Raw genomic sequence first — 16,714 nt, 5'->3', positions numbered from 1 at the left:
AAAACATATGCTTAAATCTAGGCTCTGGGCAAACTTCTGCAGCCTGTGTGTGTGTGTCCTGGATGAGGAGGTTCCGCTGGCCTGTCAGGGTAGTCGCGTCTGGCCTTGGAATCTGTGACTCTATTAATTCTCCTGTCCATTCCCTACCTTCATGGGGATAACATATAACAGTTGAGGGGGAGGATTTCAAAGATATAAACTCAGTATAGAGTGTAATGGTCTCTGATATACAGGAGATCAGACTAGATGAACGAATGGTCCCTTCTGGCCTTAAAGTCTGTGAAACTATGAAACATACATCTTTCTAGTTGTTGTTGCAAGTTTGGAATTTGCATACTGATAGGTAAAGTTACTCAACTGTATTGTAGTATTATATATTCTCACACTAATTTTGCTTCATTTTAAAATGCCCCCTTTCTACCTAATGTCTCTTTTGTATATATTACCTGAGTTGTTTTTGTAAAGATATATATGTTGTTGTCTTCACCCCTTTAGCAATGTAATCTTTCAGTACATGAACACACAACGTATATATGGTAGTACAAAATCCTACATGACTATATTTAAGGTTATAGAAGATAATGAAGTTCTTTTGTAATAAAGCTGTATATGTTCTTCCCTGCCTATTGAGGTCATTTTCCTTAGTGCATGATGGTGAAATGTGTACACCAATTATGTTTCCATACTCTTCTTAATTTAGAATTTCCTGATAGCATGATTAAAATTTCAGATTTGCTATTATGTGAATGTAGATGTTTGTGTATCTGTCTCTTGAAATTATGGTAAAGAAATTGCCATTAATTTACCAGTTTATTTAGTAATTTAATACAAAATATGCAGACAGTGCATTTCACAGATCTAGGGTCTGAAAGATATTCTAAATTGTGATGGCACTGCAGCAACATCTTCTAAAGGACTGTTTTGGCAACAGTTGACCCAGAGTGCAAGCAGCATTTTGGCTACCCAGTTTCCTCACAAGAGGTCTTCCTATGTTGAGGGATGTTTAAAGCTTCTCTTCTCACTTGGGATTCCTCTACTCCAAAGCTATTCTCAGTTAGCGAGTTAAGGCTACATGTAAGGCTGTTTTGTGCAATGCAAAGTAGCCTTTAGTAGAGGTCAGGATTTGCTCCAGAAATGAGGATTTTTTTTTTTTTTTTTTTTTTGCTACATGTAACAGTTGAGGAGGAGGTTTTCAAAGGTATAAAGGACTATTAAGCACCCAGTTTACACCGGAAGTCAATGGGAGTTGGGCATCTAAACTCTCATCTCCTTCTTAAACTTTTAGAGAAACACTTCCTCTCTGTTTTTTAGGTATGCTGCTTAAAATAGGTAAACATTGCACTTTGTTGCTGTTTGAAATTGTTTTTGTATTTTTGAAGGCTAATAAAGAAGGGTTAGTATAAATTTAAATGGTTTTGCAGAAGTATATGAGGTGAAGCATTTCTAATCTTTTTGTATTACTCAATAAAAGAGAGGTGCAGTTATTTCAGCAGAGATAACTCCATTACCACATGGGGAGTTTAGTTATTTTATTAAGCGTTTTGTTATTTATCAACAACTCTTTCCTTGTATTTTCAGGTGATGGTGTTTGTTCATGCTAGAAATGCCACTGTACGAACTGCCATGGCTCTTCGAGAGAAAGCAAAAAACAATGGTCATATTTGCTACTTTTTGCCAACCCAAGGACCTGATTATGGACAAGCTGAAAAACAAGTAAGTGATACATTAATTTATGGTTGATAATCTTTAAAGCCCTGATTGTCTTGGGCCTGGTCTACACTGGGGGGGGGAGGAGAGTGGGGGGTGGATCGATCTAAGTTACACAACTTCAGCTATGTGAATAATTTAGCTAAAGTCGATGTACTTAGATCTACTTACTGCTGTGTTTTCACTGTGGTAAGTCGACAGCTGACGCTCCCCCATCAACTCTGCCTATGCTTCTTGCTCTGGTGGAGTACCAGAGTCAACGGAAGAGCGCTTGGCAGTCAATTTATCACGTCTAAACAAGACGCGATAAATTGACACACACACCCCCACTGGATCGATCGCTGCCCGTCAATCCAGAGCATAATCTAGACATGCCTTGGGACTCAGCAACCTGACAGATTGTTTCTCTAACCCAACAGTTCAGACAGACTTGGATTTTTCTAGCTATAGACTTAGATAGATTTAGTTTCAGTAGTCTAGCACAGCAGGCTTTCAGTATCAAGGGATATTGCTCCATTTGCAGTTCACCAGAGCCCAAATATGTCTGCTATCAGAGTGAAATGTAAGGTGTAATAATTTATTGTAGCATGCTATTTTGATGATTCCTGACTTAATGGCTTACAGAGTTAGCTGTGACTTCAGTGCTCTCTATTTTGGGTACTGTTGTATTTGCATCCTTTTTATATTTTGTTTGTTTGGATGCCAGGTCTATTGAGGTCTGTGTGTTCATATACCATATATGTGGAATATATTTTCTCATGATAGTATGTGATTTTAATGTAAGAATGTACATAATTATAAAATTTTCATTTTCAAGTTTGAGACAGCTTGAGCTAACAGATGCTTGTTTTCTGTAGCATAGGTGAGATTTTCAAGAGAGCTCATTTTACAGATTTATGTTGTCATTATTTGACATGTTTTTCTTAAGTAAATTTGCATTTGAAGAGTTCAACAGTGGCATATGTGTTATAATATCCTACGGTTATTTATTCTGTGTTGATTGCACTTCTCTAAATATGGCAAATGCATCATCACTTTTGTCAGTGCTGGCATAATCTCAGTTTAATCCAGGTTGTTGTTAAAACAGTATTTCAGATTGTTTTTAAAGAGATAGTTTTTACATTTCCTGAATGCTTATCTTTTTGAATATGTGAGGTTGAAATGATTAGCTCATTAATATTTTTTGGCTTCAGATAGGCTGCCGTTTAAGGTTTACTTTTAATAAAAACTAGGACAACAATGCTAGGTAATACTTCCACAATAAACATTTATTTAGTATAGATGTCCCATACAATCTGGCATCAGTAGATATTGAAACCCTTGTGGCCTATTTTTATATTGAATTGTTTCCTAATGAAGGCATATTCTTTTGGAATTTGATGTATATTACAAACACCAGTTAACTTCAAACTTCACCAACACCACTATTGTTGACCAATGCAGTTAAAGGGAGACCAGTGAATGGATTAAAGAACCAAGGAGCAGGCAAGGCCAGGGAAAGGTATATGCAATATTCTTCACCCATTAATTAAAAACATTACATAGATCTGGCACTCTTTAAACCTAGAATATGGCTATTCTCTAAGTACTTGTAGGGCATTGTCCAAACCATAATACACTCAAAAGGTATTGGCCCAGTCTACTCTAAACATTTAGATAGACATAGCTATGTCACTCAGGGGTGTGAAAAATTCACACCTCTGAGAACATTAGCTATGCCAACCCAACCCCTGGCTTGGTTGATGAAAAAATGCTTCTGCTTTCTTAGGTCTGGTCTACACTTAAAAATTAGATCAACCTGTGTCACACAGAGCTGAGGAAAAAATTGTGCTCTGAGCGCCTTAGTTAATTACCTACCCTCCAGTTTAGATGCAGCTAGGTCAATGAAAGAATTTTTCCATCCATCTAGCTACCACCTCTGAGAGAAGTGGATAAACTATGTTGACAGAAAAACTCTTTCCAGCAACATAGCGTCTACACTACACTTCTACATTGTGCCGCGATGGCCTTGGTAGTGTAGACATAGGTGTAGCGACTGCTGCTCAGGGAGGTGGGGTTCCTATATTAATGGAAAAATTTATTCCAGCACATGTGACGCATCTACACTAAGGTTGTTACAGCTATGCCCCTGTAGCCCCCTTAGTGTAGACAAGCCCATTGTGTTTGTATGAGTAGGAACTTGTCCATCATACTTTCTTTGTGACCATTACATTCGTAGATAATAGGCAGTGGACACGACTATTACAGCAAAACTTTTGGAGGAGAAATGAGTTCATAGTAATGATTAATACATTTAAAATGGCTGGGAGTTTGGTTCATCTTGTCTAGACATCAAAGATTTAGATGTGTGTCTTATTCATTCATCTTAACTTCCAAAACTGTGGACGTTCCTCACAGCCACTCAAAATGTAAAACTTCTCCAGCCTATACATCTGCACCCATTCATACTGCATGACTTTCCCTTTAGGTCCCTGTTGGTGACCCGCCAAACAGTGGCTGACTTGAGAGTCTGTGATGGGAAAACAATTTGAATCCTACAAGAGCAGTCTGTCTCCCAACCCAGCTTGATGTTAGCTGTACCATAAAACTATAGATGAGCACTGGTCAGGTTTCAGAAGTATGCATATGGCTCACAGGACAATAGTACTTTCAACAGTAGGTGAATATTGACTAACTGTATACAGTATGTTAAAAACTGACAGTCACTCAATACTCTGTAGTAATGATTGGTGCTTGTGTCTCAATCCCAAAGAAATCTTTGAAAAAAAGCAAAACATTTCCTAAAATATAAGAAATAAAACTTAGGCAAAAGACTTAAAAGTTTTTGTAAACTTTCTCATGCATTTAAATAATGACCTTGTATCTATGTCAAGACAGTGTTATCCTAAATGACTGTTAATTTATTGTATTATATATATGACACTTACATTTTTGGTGATAAATTCTTAATCTAGTTGTTAGAATAATATTTAAGTTGTGTGAGTTTTTTCTTAGGAATAACTTCCCTCTGCTACCCAAAGTTAAATATCTGAAAATGAGGGACGTGTTCATTAATTATCGTTGTACATGTTTGATATACATATAAGTTAACTTCTGCCACTGAGGATATTCATAGCCCACCTGTGGAGTAGGAATTTTGTGTTTTAGGCTCTATGCCATAGCTCCATTTAAATAACTATGTTGTCTTTGAAGTGTCCTTTGACAATTACTTTATATTGTGTTGAAGGATATATGGAGAGTTTTATTCCAACCCAGTAATTTTTAATGGTACTAAGGTTTTGTGGGTGTTCAGTTCATATTTCTGAACTGCCAAGAATGTCTTTACAAAGAATATGTACTGGATTTTTTTTAGTATGTTGTTTACAGCCAGATTTGTAAGCGAGAACTATTCTATCCATAAAAGTTGACAGCATTATAAACAGACATGCTGAACATATTTCAGTTTGTAACACACTGCAAAATTTAAATTCTATTCCTAATGGTTTGCTAATGTGCACAGAAGTTTAGAAATTAGTCCCAAATTTGAACAGATAATTTGTTTCCTGAACTATTTAAACTGGAAAATTGTTCACTTGAAATTCCTTAAGCCAAAAATATATTTATAATGTATATATTGTAGAAATTTATATTAGTAGGCAGATTTATACTTTCATAATTTCCTGTCTGTGACAGGTTTTCTCTGTAACATCCAAAACTAATCTTGTGCTTTCTGTGGTTAGATTTGTACAGCAAAAGTCTTTTAGGAAATATGAGGGGATAACTAGAATGGGGTTTTTTATGATATTTTTTTAAAATACATTTAATAGATTATTTGCTCATAAAAGGTGACAGATTGACAGCATTTGAAAATGGAGTTTATCAAACTAGACAGGCAACAGATTAAAATTATAATGTATAGTGTTTAATCTACAAATTTTATATATATATAGCAAAAAAATACATTAAAAGAACATTATTAAGGTTGCAAAGTCAAGCAAGCACATAGAAGTTAAGAAATTCCAAAATTAAGGAATAAGCTTGCCTGTGCAACCTTGCTTTTCCCCCTTGTGCATCTGTATTTTGATACAGTCTTTAATTGCATAATCACATTCTATTGTTTCCACAGGACTCCCTGCTTTTCCTCATCACGTCTCATCTCCTTGTCAGATCTCTCTTCCCTCTCCACAGACTAATCCCTAGTCCCATTTTCCTTGCCCAAACAGTTCCAGCCTCCCCTTCCCACTTTAGGTCTCAGTTCCAGTCTCTTCAACCCACTGTTCTCCTGTTTCTCTCCCCCTCCAGGCTCCCCACAGCCCTTGGTCACCACTAGTAGGATTGCCAGGGGTCCGGTTTTCAACTGGAATGCCTGGTTGAAAAGGGACCCTGGTGGCTCTGGTCAGCACAGCTGACTGGGTCCCTAAAACTCTGGTTGGCCTCAGCAGGGCAGGCAGGCTCCATGACCGGCTCCGCAGGGCTCCCAAAAGTGGCGGCATGTTCATCTGGCTCCTAGGCAGAAGCGTGGCCGGGGGGTCTTTGCGTGCTGTCCCTGCCAACCTGAGCACCAGCTCTGCATCTCCCATTGGCCGGGAACTGCAGCCAATGGGAGCTGTGGGGGTGGCTCCTGCAGGCAGGGGCAGCGCGCAGAGCCACCTGGTCGCCCCTCCACCTAGGAGCCAGAGAGACATGGCAATCACTTTCTGGGAGCTGCCTGAGGTCAGCAGCACCACCAAGAGCCCATACCCCAAACCCGCTCCTGAGCCCCAACCCCCTGCCCCAGTTCAGAACCCCCTCCCACACTCAAACTCCTTCCCAGAGCCCGCACCCCCCCACACACACCCCAACCTCATGTCCCAGCCCAGAGTCCCCTCCCACACCCTGAACCCCTCATTTCTTGCCCCACCCCAGAGCTCGCACAACCAGCCAGAGCCCTCACCTCTCTCTCACCCCAACCGCCTGTCCCAGCCTGGTTAAAATGAGCGAGTGAGTGACAGAGGAAGGGGAGAAGGAGTGAGCGGGGGGTGAGGGACTCGCAGAAGCGGGGGCCTCAGGAAAGGGGTGGGGCAAGGGTGTTCAGTTTTCTGCAATTAGAAAGGTTGGGAACTCTACTCACCAGATTCCTTATCCCAATTTACTTCTCCCACCCCCATACAGTCTGGCTTTTGCCCCCTCTGCATTCGGATCAGATGGCTTCCTCCTCCTCCTCCACATTGCCTGGGGCACGAGCAAGAGGGTCACTGAAAGCACAGGAGAGACAGGTCCCTTCTCTCCGTTCCAGTCCCAGCCCAGTTTGGAGCAGCCATTACAGGAAAAGTCCAGCTTTTCTCCCCTCTAGGCCTATGCCAGAGGGATCACGTTCAGTTGCTCTGTTAGGATGGCACGTATGCAGTCTGGTCTGCACTAGGGACTTAGAGGAGCTGAAGTCTGTGTGATTCCGGTCCTCTTGGCCAACACACTAAGGTTTGAACGAGGGACCTCCAGAGCCAAACGGATGAGCTGCTACAACTTGAGCTAATGAGACAAGATTCTGTAGCTTGGGGCTGTAACAACTCGTATTTGATGTGGATCAGCACATGCACACCAGTGATTACACACTCATTTGGTCTCTGGGGATGGTATATGCACAGTCTGATCAGCACTAGGTACAAGAGTGTACTACAAGAGGTACGAGCATGCTCAGTGAGGACAGAATCATCAGAAATCTTAGCTAATATTGAAGTCTCTACTGAGAATATGCGAACTGTGATTTTTTCAAAGGCTTATAACTGGGCCAAATTTTGGCAGGTTTTCACAGGGACAACAACAGGCACATGCCTTACACAAAAGCCACGCACTCTGCCAAATTTCTGGTCCCTGCTCCAAAGCATGGAGGTACTAAAGTTGTTCAGACAAAAGATTTTTTTTTAATATATACAAAACATATTTTCCCCTTGTACAACAGAGTGTAGCTTGTATAGTTCAAGACATGCAACTTTATTGCGAGTGGAAGTTGGAAGATAATTTGCCAGGTTGAGGCATGCTCTATGTGATTCATTTGGCTGAGAATGCTCACTTGTGCACCCAATTCTGTCGCAATTTTTTCAGTGAAAATAATTGTGCTGTATTAGACCTCCCTCTAACTCTTCATTGTATAACCTGCTTCTTTTTTCAGTGATAGTATAGGAAAGTTAGAGACTATACAGATTTTTTTTATTATTATTATTATTATTTGGAATGTATAGTAATGCCGAGGGAGTCAGCTGAGCTTGTACAGACTGTTAAGGTGACCCCTATGATATAAATTAACAGTGGTACATTTAGATCAAAACATTTGTGAATGCTGATTAGGGTTAGGTGGTTGGTGTAGTGTCTGAAACAGCTCCTTCTGTTCTCTTAGTGTATTTATCCATCATATTTAAATACAGAAGACACTGAAATAATTTGTGATAGCGAGTCCTCCTGCTGTTTCACTGTTTAGGTGTTAAATATCCATTTGTTTGGACTGAATCCAAACATCTATTTTAAATCAAAATTTGAATTGTTTGAGGATTGCAGGCCCAAATGTTTATCTGTGCAAAAAGATTGTAAATAAGCTGATTTTGTTTTAAAAGATTTATATGAAAGTCCTTGTACATACCTTCTTTAATTTTTGTAATAAAGCAAAAAAAAAATGTTCTTCATAGTGATTAAAAATCTGGGAAGTCCTTCTGTGATGTTTCATATAACCCTCTTATTTAATTGACTCTAAGGTAGCATTATTGTAGTAGGGAAAATATTTCTTACTCTTCTCTTTTCTCTGAAGGCTTATAGAAACTGTACAATATGAAAAGTAATTGGTAAAATATATGAGTCATATGAAGATTAATTTTACATACTGTAGTTTAACAAGACACTATGGGTTTCATTTTACTACCTCAGCTTTTTGAGAAGGGAAATTAATAAAACAAATACCAAAATAAGAAAGGAACTTTATCAGAATTCAACTATTTTATTCTGGTGCTCAAAAAATTTCAATGGACAGGGCTGGGAATTCTTGGAAGTCTGTAAAACCTGTCACACAGCGACTATCATATTAAAAATATTATTAATCATTCTTGGAAATGTGTTTGAATATTTGCATACAATATTTCATTTTAAAGCTGTGTGATGAATACAGATTGAGACAGGAAGTGTCTAAACATGTAGAATAATGTAAATGGTCTAACAATATCAGGTGATTATTTTAGATAGTATTACGTACTATAAAAGATGAGTAGCATATTTGAAATATCTAGGTTTTACTATTAAGTTTATTATTGTATGATAAACAGCACTGTTAAATTTAAAATACATGAAGGAATTAATTTGTGAATTCATGCAAATATACAGTTGCTCTTCAACTGTATGAATATATCAAGGGCCATTCTGCAACCATTACTCATGTAAGTAATCCTTTCTCACATAAGTGTTTCCATTGAATTCATGTGAATAAGACCAGGGACTTAATGTGGATGTGGGCTGGAGTTGGTATGTTTCCAGATTAAGAATATAGTAAACAATATCTGAAAAATGCAATGCATTACTTCTGCCATGTTTTTGTGTTTGGCATTTACTGTAAAATATAAAGCAAAACTTATTTATTTATTTATTTATTTATTTCAGAAAACATACTGTAATTAGATAAATAGTTTAATAAAATATTCACAAACTTTATGTCTGTAGCTAATAATGAAATTAGTGAACACATTTTATGCTGTCCTAGATTCAAGTGCATTTCCATAATACCTCTTCTCTCTACTTATGCATATTAGTTTTTATTAGTAGACGAACAAGAATAGTATATATTTTTAATCTACTTTTAGAAACTAAAATGTAAATCTTATGCATATTTTTAGGTATAGGTGTATTCAGCTCATTGCCTTCATCTCCTTGGAATGGTCATTTCTATTGTTTTTAAATTTGATGTACAACTTGTGAAAGATTTGGGGAATATATGTTAGTGAAACCATGTATATATTCCTTTCTCCAGTTGCTAAAAGAGGTGTTTTCAGAACCCCAACAACAGGTTTTACTTCCCTGTCGTATTTGTTTTTCAGTAAATATAACTTGGATGTAGACGTAGCCATAGAATACAGTATAAACCACTGGTGTCAGCATGTAGGGTATGTGTAGCAACACACCACAGTGAAAAGCAAGCTCTGTCCATACTGTGGTGTGTAGCTACATGACAGTGAAAGGCTTCAGCAGCTCCCCACTGTCAAGTTTTCCCTGACGCAAGGAAAGTCTCCAGCAACAGGGAGTTGGTGGAGACTTTTCTCATTGCTGAAGTCTTTCCCTGCAGCAGGAAGGGCTCTAGCTACAAGGAGTCAGCGGGATACTACACTGCTAAAAATAGCAGTATAGACAGGGACTCACTGCATGGGTGAGTTAAGAGCCATGTAGGGCATGTACTCTGGTACATAACCACATACTTCAGGCATGTCTTTGCCATCCTAAGCGTGGATGTATGCTGCTATTTAAACCCATGCTAGGAGGGCTACCTCTGTTTATATCTACATGCTGCTGGAAGAGGCATGCAGTGTAAAAAAAAAACCATAAGAACAGCCATACTAAGTCAGACCAATGGTCCATCTAGCTTAGTATCCTGTCTTCCGACAGTGGCAAATGCCAGGTGCCCCAGAGGGAATGAACAGAACAGGTAATCATCAAGTGATCCATACCCTGTCACCCATTCCCAGTGTCTTGTTTTTTATTTTTTTTTAAAAAGCGTCATATTAGCTATCCTCCAGTCATTTGGTACAGAAGCTGATTTAAATGATAGGCTACAAACCACACAGTTACTAGTTCTGCAATTTCACATTTGAGTTCTTTCAGAACTCTTGGGTGAATACCATCTTGTTTTGGTAAGTTATTACTGTTTAATTTATCAATTTGTTCCAAAACCTCCTCGAATGACACCTCAATCTGGGACAGTTTCTCAGATTTGTCACCTAAAAAAAAAGATTCAGGTTTGGGAATCTCCCTCACATCCTCAACAGAGAAGACCGATGCAAAGAATTCATTTAGTTTTTCTGCAATGGCCTTATCATCTTTGAGTGCTCCTTTAACATCTCAATCGTCCTGTGGCCCCACTGGTTGTTTAGCAGGCTTCCCGCTTCTGATGTACTTTTTAAAAAAAAAATGTGATTACTTTTTGAGTCTTTAGACTCAAATTCTTCAAATTTGTTCTTCAAATGTTCTTCAAATTCATTTTTGGCCTTCCTGATTATATTTTACACTTTGTTTGCCAGTGTTTATGCTCCTTTCTATAAACTTCAACTTTTTAAAGGATGCCTTTTTGCTTCTCACTGCTACTTTTACTGTGTTGCTTAGCCATGGTGGTTCTTTTTTGGTTCTCTTACTATGGTTTCTTTGGGGGGGAATTACTGCATACATTTTACCCACAGCAATGAATAACTAATAAAGCAGATTCCTCCAGACATATCAAGTCTTCAAATGTCTCTGTGCATTTGACTCTAGATGGTGCTGTGTGTTTTGACAGATTTCTGTTAATCTTGAATAGCATTATACAAATCCATTGCTAGCTGTACGTTAATCCGTTTGTTACGCCATGGTGTGCACATTTAATTGTTAGCATTGACAACAATTGCAGTTTTGCTTTTGCTCTTATTACAATGGATTGTTGGCCCTGTTTGAATCAATGCCTTACTGTTTTTAATATTTAGTGAAAGTTGCATGTTGATTATTTTGTATCTGTATGTGTGCTCGTGTGGCAGAAGTGGGGCGTAAACCACCACAGAGACGGGGAGCGTCTGTGATTAAGTAAGTTTGAAAACCACTGATTCATAGGATTCAGCTTGTTAGAGAAATGGGAACGAAGAAGATGGAGAGGAAAATAATAGATTTTCTTCTTAAACTCATTTGAATTTAAAGAGCTCTCAGAGAGAAAAAATTTCAAGAAATCCTAAACACTCAGTTTTCAGTGTAACTTAAAACAGAAGTAATACCTGCATCATTCATCTTCCAGCCTGGACCAAATAGGCATAGGTGAACTTTACTAAAGGATACCACCGAGCTGAAATAAGTACAGTCCATAGCATTTTGTAGCCTTTGCCCTCCCCCCGCCCTTTAAAACTCAAAAGCAGTCCCACTAATTCACTTAATTGTCTCTCAAATGTTTTAAAATGATTAGGAAATGAATTTTTAGAGACCATCAAATATTTGCTATATGCCCATTTGTTTGACATGTAATTATTTCCATGCAAATTCTCATTTTATTTTTATTTTATTAACAACATCCAGTATTTGATGTGTTGTTAAAAACAATAAAATGGATTTGTATCCAAATACATTAGGCTGCATTAAATTTCAAATGCACAATGAATATTGAAATTCCATATTTGTTTTATAATTATTACAATTTTCTTTTTAGTTTAGAAATTAAGGTATTTTAAAGTTCTTGCAGTCAATATGGAAGTTAAGAGTATTTAACTTAAACATAACCCAGTAAAGACCGATGTTATGTAATTAAGAAGGGCAAACACTTTGAGGAACTTTTCAATACTCTGACTTCATCAGTGAGCTGAAGCACGAAGCCACAGATCATCAAGTTGGAGGGAAGTTCTGGAGTCACGGTGAAATCTTTTCTAGTTTTAAGTATACAGTACCACAATGGCAAGGAATTCTTCTTTGAGTGCTGGTCCCAATGGATATTCACTGTGGGTGTACATGCACTCCGGGTGCCCAACTTTGGAAATTCTTCAGTATCCTTAAGTAGATTAGTGAAGATCAGTATACTATCCCAAAAGAAAGGAGATTTCTGTCAATAAAGCTGTCAGATGAATAAAAGAATATCCTTTTTAGAGACTTTCTGATGAGAGTATACTATGAGAGCAAATCCCATTTGAAAACTTAGCATTAGCCATTCTGTTTTATGAAAGGAAATTACTACTCTTACCACACGATCCAAATATTTCCATCTTCTTTTCTGGGTAATTTTAGAGATAAGGGGCTGTTGAACTTTGTTGAATCTTGGCATTTGTTATAAATATACTCCATTTAATACCTAGTATTTTTCTAAGGCATTTGTTTTTGTATGTATTTAGACACCTGTGTGTACCTTCGGTGGGTTTCCAGCTTTCTCATCCATACGTTAAAAATAAAATAACATTCAGTTGAAGATTCATAGTTTAGTCTTTAAATTGTAGATTTTCAATGACCAAATCTTATTTAAGCTGGTAAATACAGCTGCTGCCATGCCAGTTCGTGACATTGTGCTCACCACAACTGAATGTGGTTGGTCTTTCTAGATGGCAGAAAAAAAGGAGTTGGGACTCTTTTAGGGGGTCTCTACTGCATTTGGGTTATGAGGGAAGGGAATGGGGTACTTACCAGAGTGGAGTCGAGGGGGGAACAGGAAGTGGCTGGACCAGGTGGGTGGGGCACTGACCCAGAATGTACACCGGGGGAGAGGGGAGCAGGTATTTATAACCATTCCAAAGCTATGCTCTTCTCTCATTTGTCATGGCTCAGCAGCAACCACCCTTCCAGCAATGCAGCCAGAGTAGGACCTGGCTTTTATAATCTGTGGTGAGCCCAGTACTAGTTGCCTGTTTTCTTGTCGATCTGGGAAGGAATTTTTCCCGACTGTCAGATTGTCAGAGGTGGGGTGGTTTTTTCGCCTTCTCCATCACAGTGTAAGGACCAAGTGGGTTAACCTGGAGGATAGGTCAGAAATACCAGGTGTCCTTTCTGGGTACTCATTACTGATATGGTTCCCTGATAAACAGGAGTTGGAGGTGGATTTAGGGGGAGGCAGCCCATAAGGAAGTCAGAAAAAGGGAGATGGGTTTGGCCTCCTAACATCTGGGATAGGATGGAGGGAAAAAACCTTTTATTCCAGCCTGTTAACCCTCATACAAAAGAAGAGCGGCGGAGTCCCAGGTTAGGAAGGGGGATGGCTGATGGCAGCCCTCCCAAATAGGTGAAAACTATTTAGGAGAGAATGATGACCTGATCCCTAAAACTTATTGCTGGGCATTTCCAGGTATGTTAATAAAATTGTGGCCTAATTAAACCACATCCCCTGCATCTTGTGTTTCCTTCTGCATGGCCAGGACACTATTTCCTTCTGGATAGCCTCATTGGTTTACCTGTTACCCTCAAGGTGGGTAAATTGGCAGATACCAGATTAGATACTGGAAATAGTTTGGGACCAAAATCTCTTCTGAGGGAAATTGGCAGACCTCATTTGCCTTCCATAGAGCTGTGCAAATTTATACTGTTAGAGAAGTTGGCTTTATATGGTCACATTGCTTAACAAGGTCTGCAGTTGGTTAATGCTAAATTAGGAGATGTTGTGGTAAGGCTCTCACCCTTGGAGTGTTCGCTTGCGTTGGTGCTGGATGTTGCTGCTATCTCCATCTTCAGTGCTTCCTGCTAGCTGCCTGCCTGCCTCTGACTCTAGGTCTTCTGAAGCTCAGTTCTCCAGCCAAGCCACCAAGTTCAAACCTCTTCTGGGGTATCACAAACAAGACAAGATGAATCTGGATACTTCTCCTGACCCCTGGGCTACTGAAGTCCTCTCTGCATACTTACACCGGCCCTATCTTGGGGCTTCCCCTGCGGGAGCCTACAATCCCCCTGTAGTGTGCTGCCCACATTAACCCCAGCTGTTATGCTAACACTAGGCTTCTCTGAGCCAGTGAGACCTGTCTCTTCTGGAGAATCTCCCTCAACTGAGCTTCTTAAGGCTTAGTTCCGCCGCCTCTGGTAGGGAGCCAGTTAGCTCCTCACCCTCCCAGGTGCAAAGTATGATTAACAGGGTGCATTGGCTATCTTTCCAGGTAGTAGGGAATCACAGATGTTTATATTCCAACAAATTCCAATTTAGTACGTTAAAGACGTTCATCTAATTACTACCTGATAGCAGCAGTGTGCTGTATAAGTTAGAACCAAGCTGTTAACAAACAGCAAGTCTTTACTAAGAGGAAATAATGTTTTCCTCTGAAGGTACCCAGTTGTTCCTTCATTAGTGAAAATGTAATGACATTTTCAATGCCATGGGAGACAAAAGAGGAGGAAAAGAAGCTCTGGTGTGCTGGAGTATAGGGAAAAGTTTTATTTTTGCTCTTGTATTCAAAGTTTTAACTATCACTTAAGAAAATAATAAAAATATATATGCAATACAATGTGTCAAAGACTTCACTCAAATGTAACCTTGTTCTGAAGTGCAAGAGTTTAATGCTTCTATTAGCTTTAGTACATTTTCCCCTCTGCACTTTGGTATTTAAATGCCAAGTTTTAGCTGGATATGAAGTTGTAATGAATTCTGCCATTTCATAGTGTTGTTTTTTTTTAAAAAGTGTTCTCTCTCATGATGAGTGAAAATGGAAAATAAGGATTTTCTTTATAACCTTTTCACTTTGCTGAGTGAGAAAGTGTTAGCAACATACTTTTGGAAGCTTAGAATTGTTTAATTTGAGGCTGAGTGAACAGATCAGCAAAGAAAAGCTCCAGCTAAACATATTGATGATAATATATTTGTTTGTTTTAAGAAGGATTGCTTTTATTTTGCTTCATAGCTACTTACCTAATTTTGTTACTATATATTCTATAATGTTGTGCTATTGAAAAAAACATTTCAAAGCTGAATAAAAATCAAATACTTGCTGTGACAGAATATACCTGTGGTCCTCTATTATAGTTATCTTTGTATAAAGTTTGACTGGTGAGGTATACTTTGAAAACTCATAATTTGGTACTCATTATTGTCCTAGTAAAATAAATGTGGCAACTTTGTAAGTAAAGTTATAAGATTCCACTGTATGGTATTACTAAAATATGTTCTAAGTCTGGGGAGTGATCAAACCGCTTCCTCAGAGACAAAGGGCAAGCTGATGCCTCAGCCAGTTGTAAACAAGGCTAAAGCGCCATTACCTGTTAAATGGCCATTTTGAGGGGCAGGAAAGGGAGTGTGCATGAAAAATCTACATTTTAGAGACTGCCTATTGCCATGCTCCAAGCTGGGGATGCTTCTTAAAGTTGAGAAAGGACTATAAAAGGAAGGGGCAGACACCCCAAGGGCCCCCCTCCTCCTCGCTCTCTGTCCATTGTTTCACTGCACCAAAAGGAACAAAGGAAGCAGCCATTAAACAGAAGAAGAGGTCCTGGCCTAAGAAGTGTGGCCAGTAAGCCTGTTTGAGAGACTGTGGTGAGAAAAACTTTACTTTGAACTTGACATAGTTTAAGTTAGTCATTAGTTGCATTTTATCTTTATTTTTCTTGTAATCATTTCTGATATTTATGCCTCATGACTTCTATTCACTTAAAATCTATTCTTCTCTAATCTAGTATAAACTGGTTTTATCTGATCCAGCGTGTTTGAAATGAAGTGTTTGAGATGCTCCATATGGGGTGGCAAGTTATGTGCATATCATTTCTATTAATTAAATGATGGACTTTATATAAGCTTGTATTGTACAGAAGAGGGCAAAGGCAGCACAGGACACACATTTCTCGGAGGAAATCTGGGACAGGGGATGTGTTGGTGTCACCCTGCGGTATAACCAAGTCTGGTGAGAGTCAGACTGTAACCCAAGTGTGGCTGGAAGGCTGCATTTACACACAGGCACTCAGGGTGTGGCTTGCATGCTGGAAGGCTATTTGAGTGACCCAGGTGGGAGCTTCTTCAGCAGGCATTGTAAGGCACCTAAGGTTGCAGCGCAAAGGTGACACAAATATTCATTAGTCTGTTTTGTATCCTGGGTATGTCAAAGTTGCTCATTGGTCCAATGCAATTTTATCCCTGTAGACTTTTTTTATAGTAGTGCCTCTTTAGAATTAGTATTTTCTCTGCTTGTCCAGGGTCCTTAGTGTCTAGGAATAATTAGGGTGCACATTTGCACTTTTTAGGGGATATAATGTGTGCTTATTAAAGTCCTTTGTGCATAAAACCATGTATGTTTAAAATAAACAAAGGATATGCTTAGCTTTTTAATAAAGGAATAATCACATATTTATGAGAAACGTTTGTCATCTTAAATGCAGTCTGTTACATATAGGAATTAAATAA

General features: G+C 38.7%; 1 protein-coding gene across 9 annotated transcripts in view; it reads left to right on the top strand.

Annotated features, from left to right (window-relative positions):
• ASCC3 (activating signal cointegrator 1 complex subunit 3) overlaps window positions 1-16,714 on the top strand; it is a 508,597-nt gene that overhangs the window by 287,138 nt on the left and 204,745 nt on the right. For 7 of the 9 annotated variants that reach the window (XM_073336867.1, XM_073336864.1, XM_073336863.1 and 4 more), the window contains one exon: window positions 1,579-1,713. In XM_073336867.1, the coding sequence (XP_073192968.1) occupies window positions 1,579-1,713 (135 nt within the window). Of the gene's footprint in view, window positions 1-1,578; window positions 1,714-5,812; window positions 6,264-6,837; window positions 8,233-16,714 lie in introns of those variants that run through there. The other 2 variants (XM_073336870.1, XM_073336869.1) reach the window with 2 other exon arrangements.

Source organism: Lepidochelys kempii, chromosome 3, assembly GCF_965140265.1.
Source record: "Lepidochelys kempii isolate rLepKem1 chromosome 3, rLepKem1.hap2, whole genome shotgun sequence".
Lineage (NCBI taxonomy): Eukaryota > Metazoa > Chordata > Testudines > Cheloniidae > Lepidochelys > Lepidochelys kempii.
Note: the sequence above shows the minus strand (reverse complement) of the source record. Positions and strands in the feature narration are given on the sequence as shown.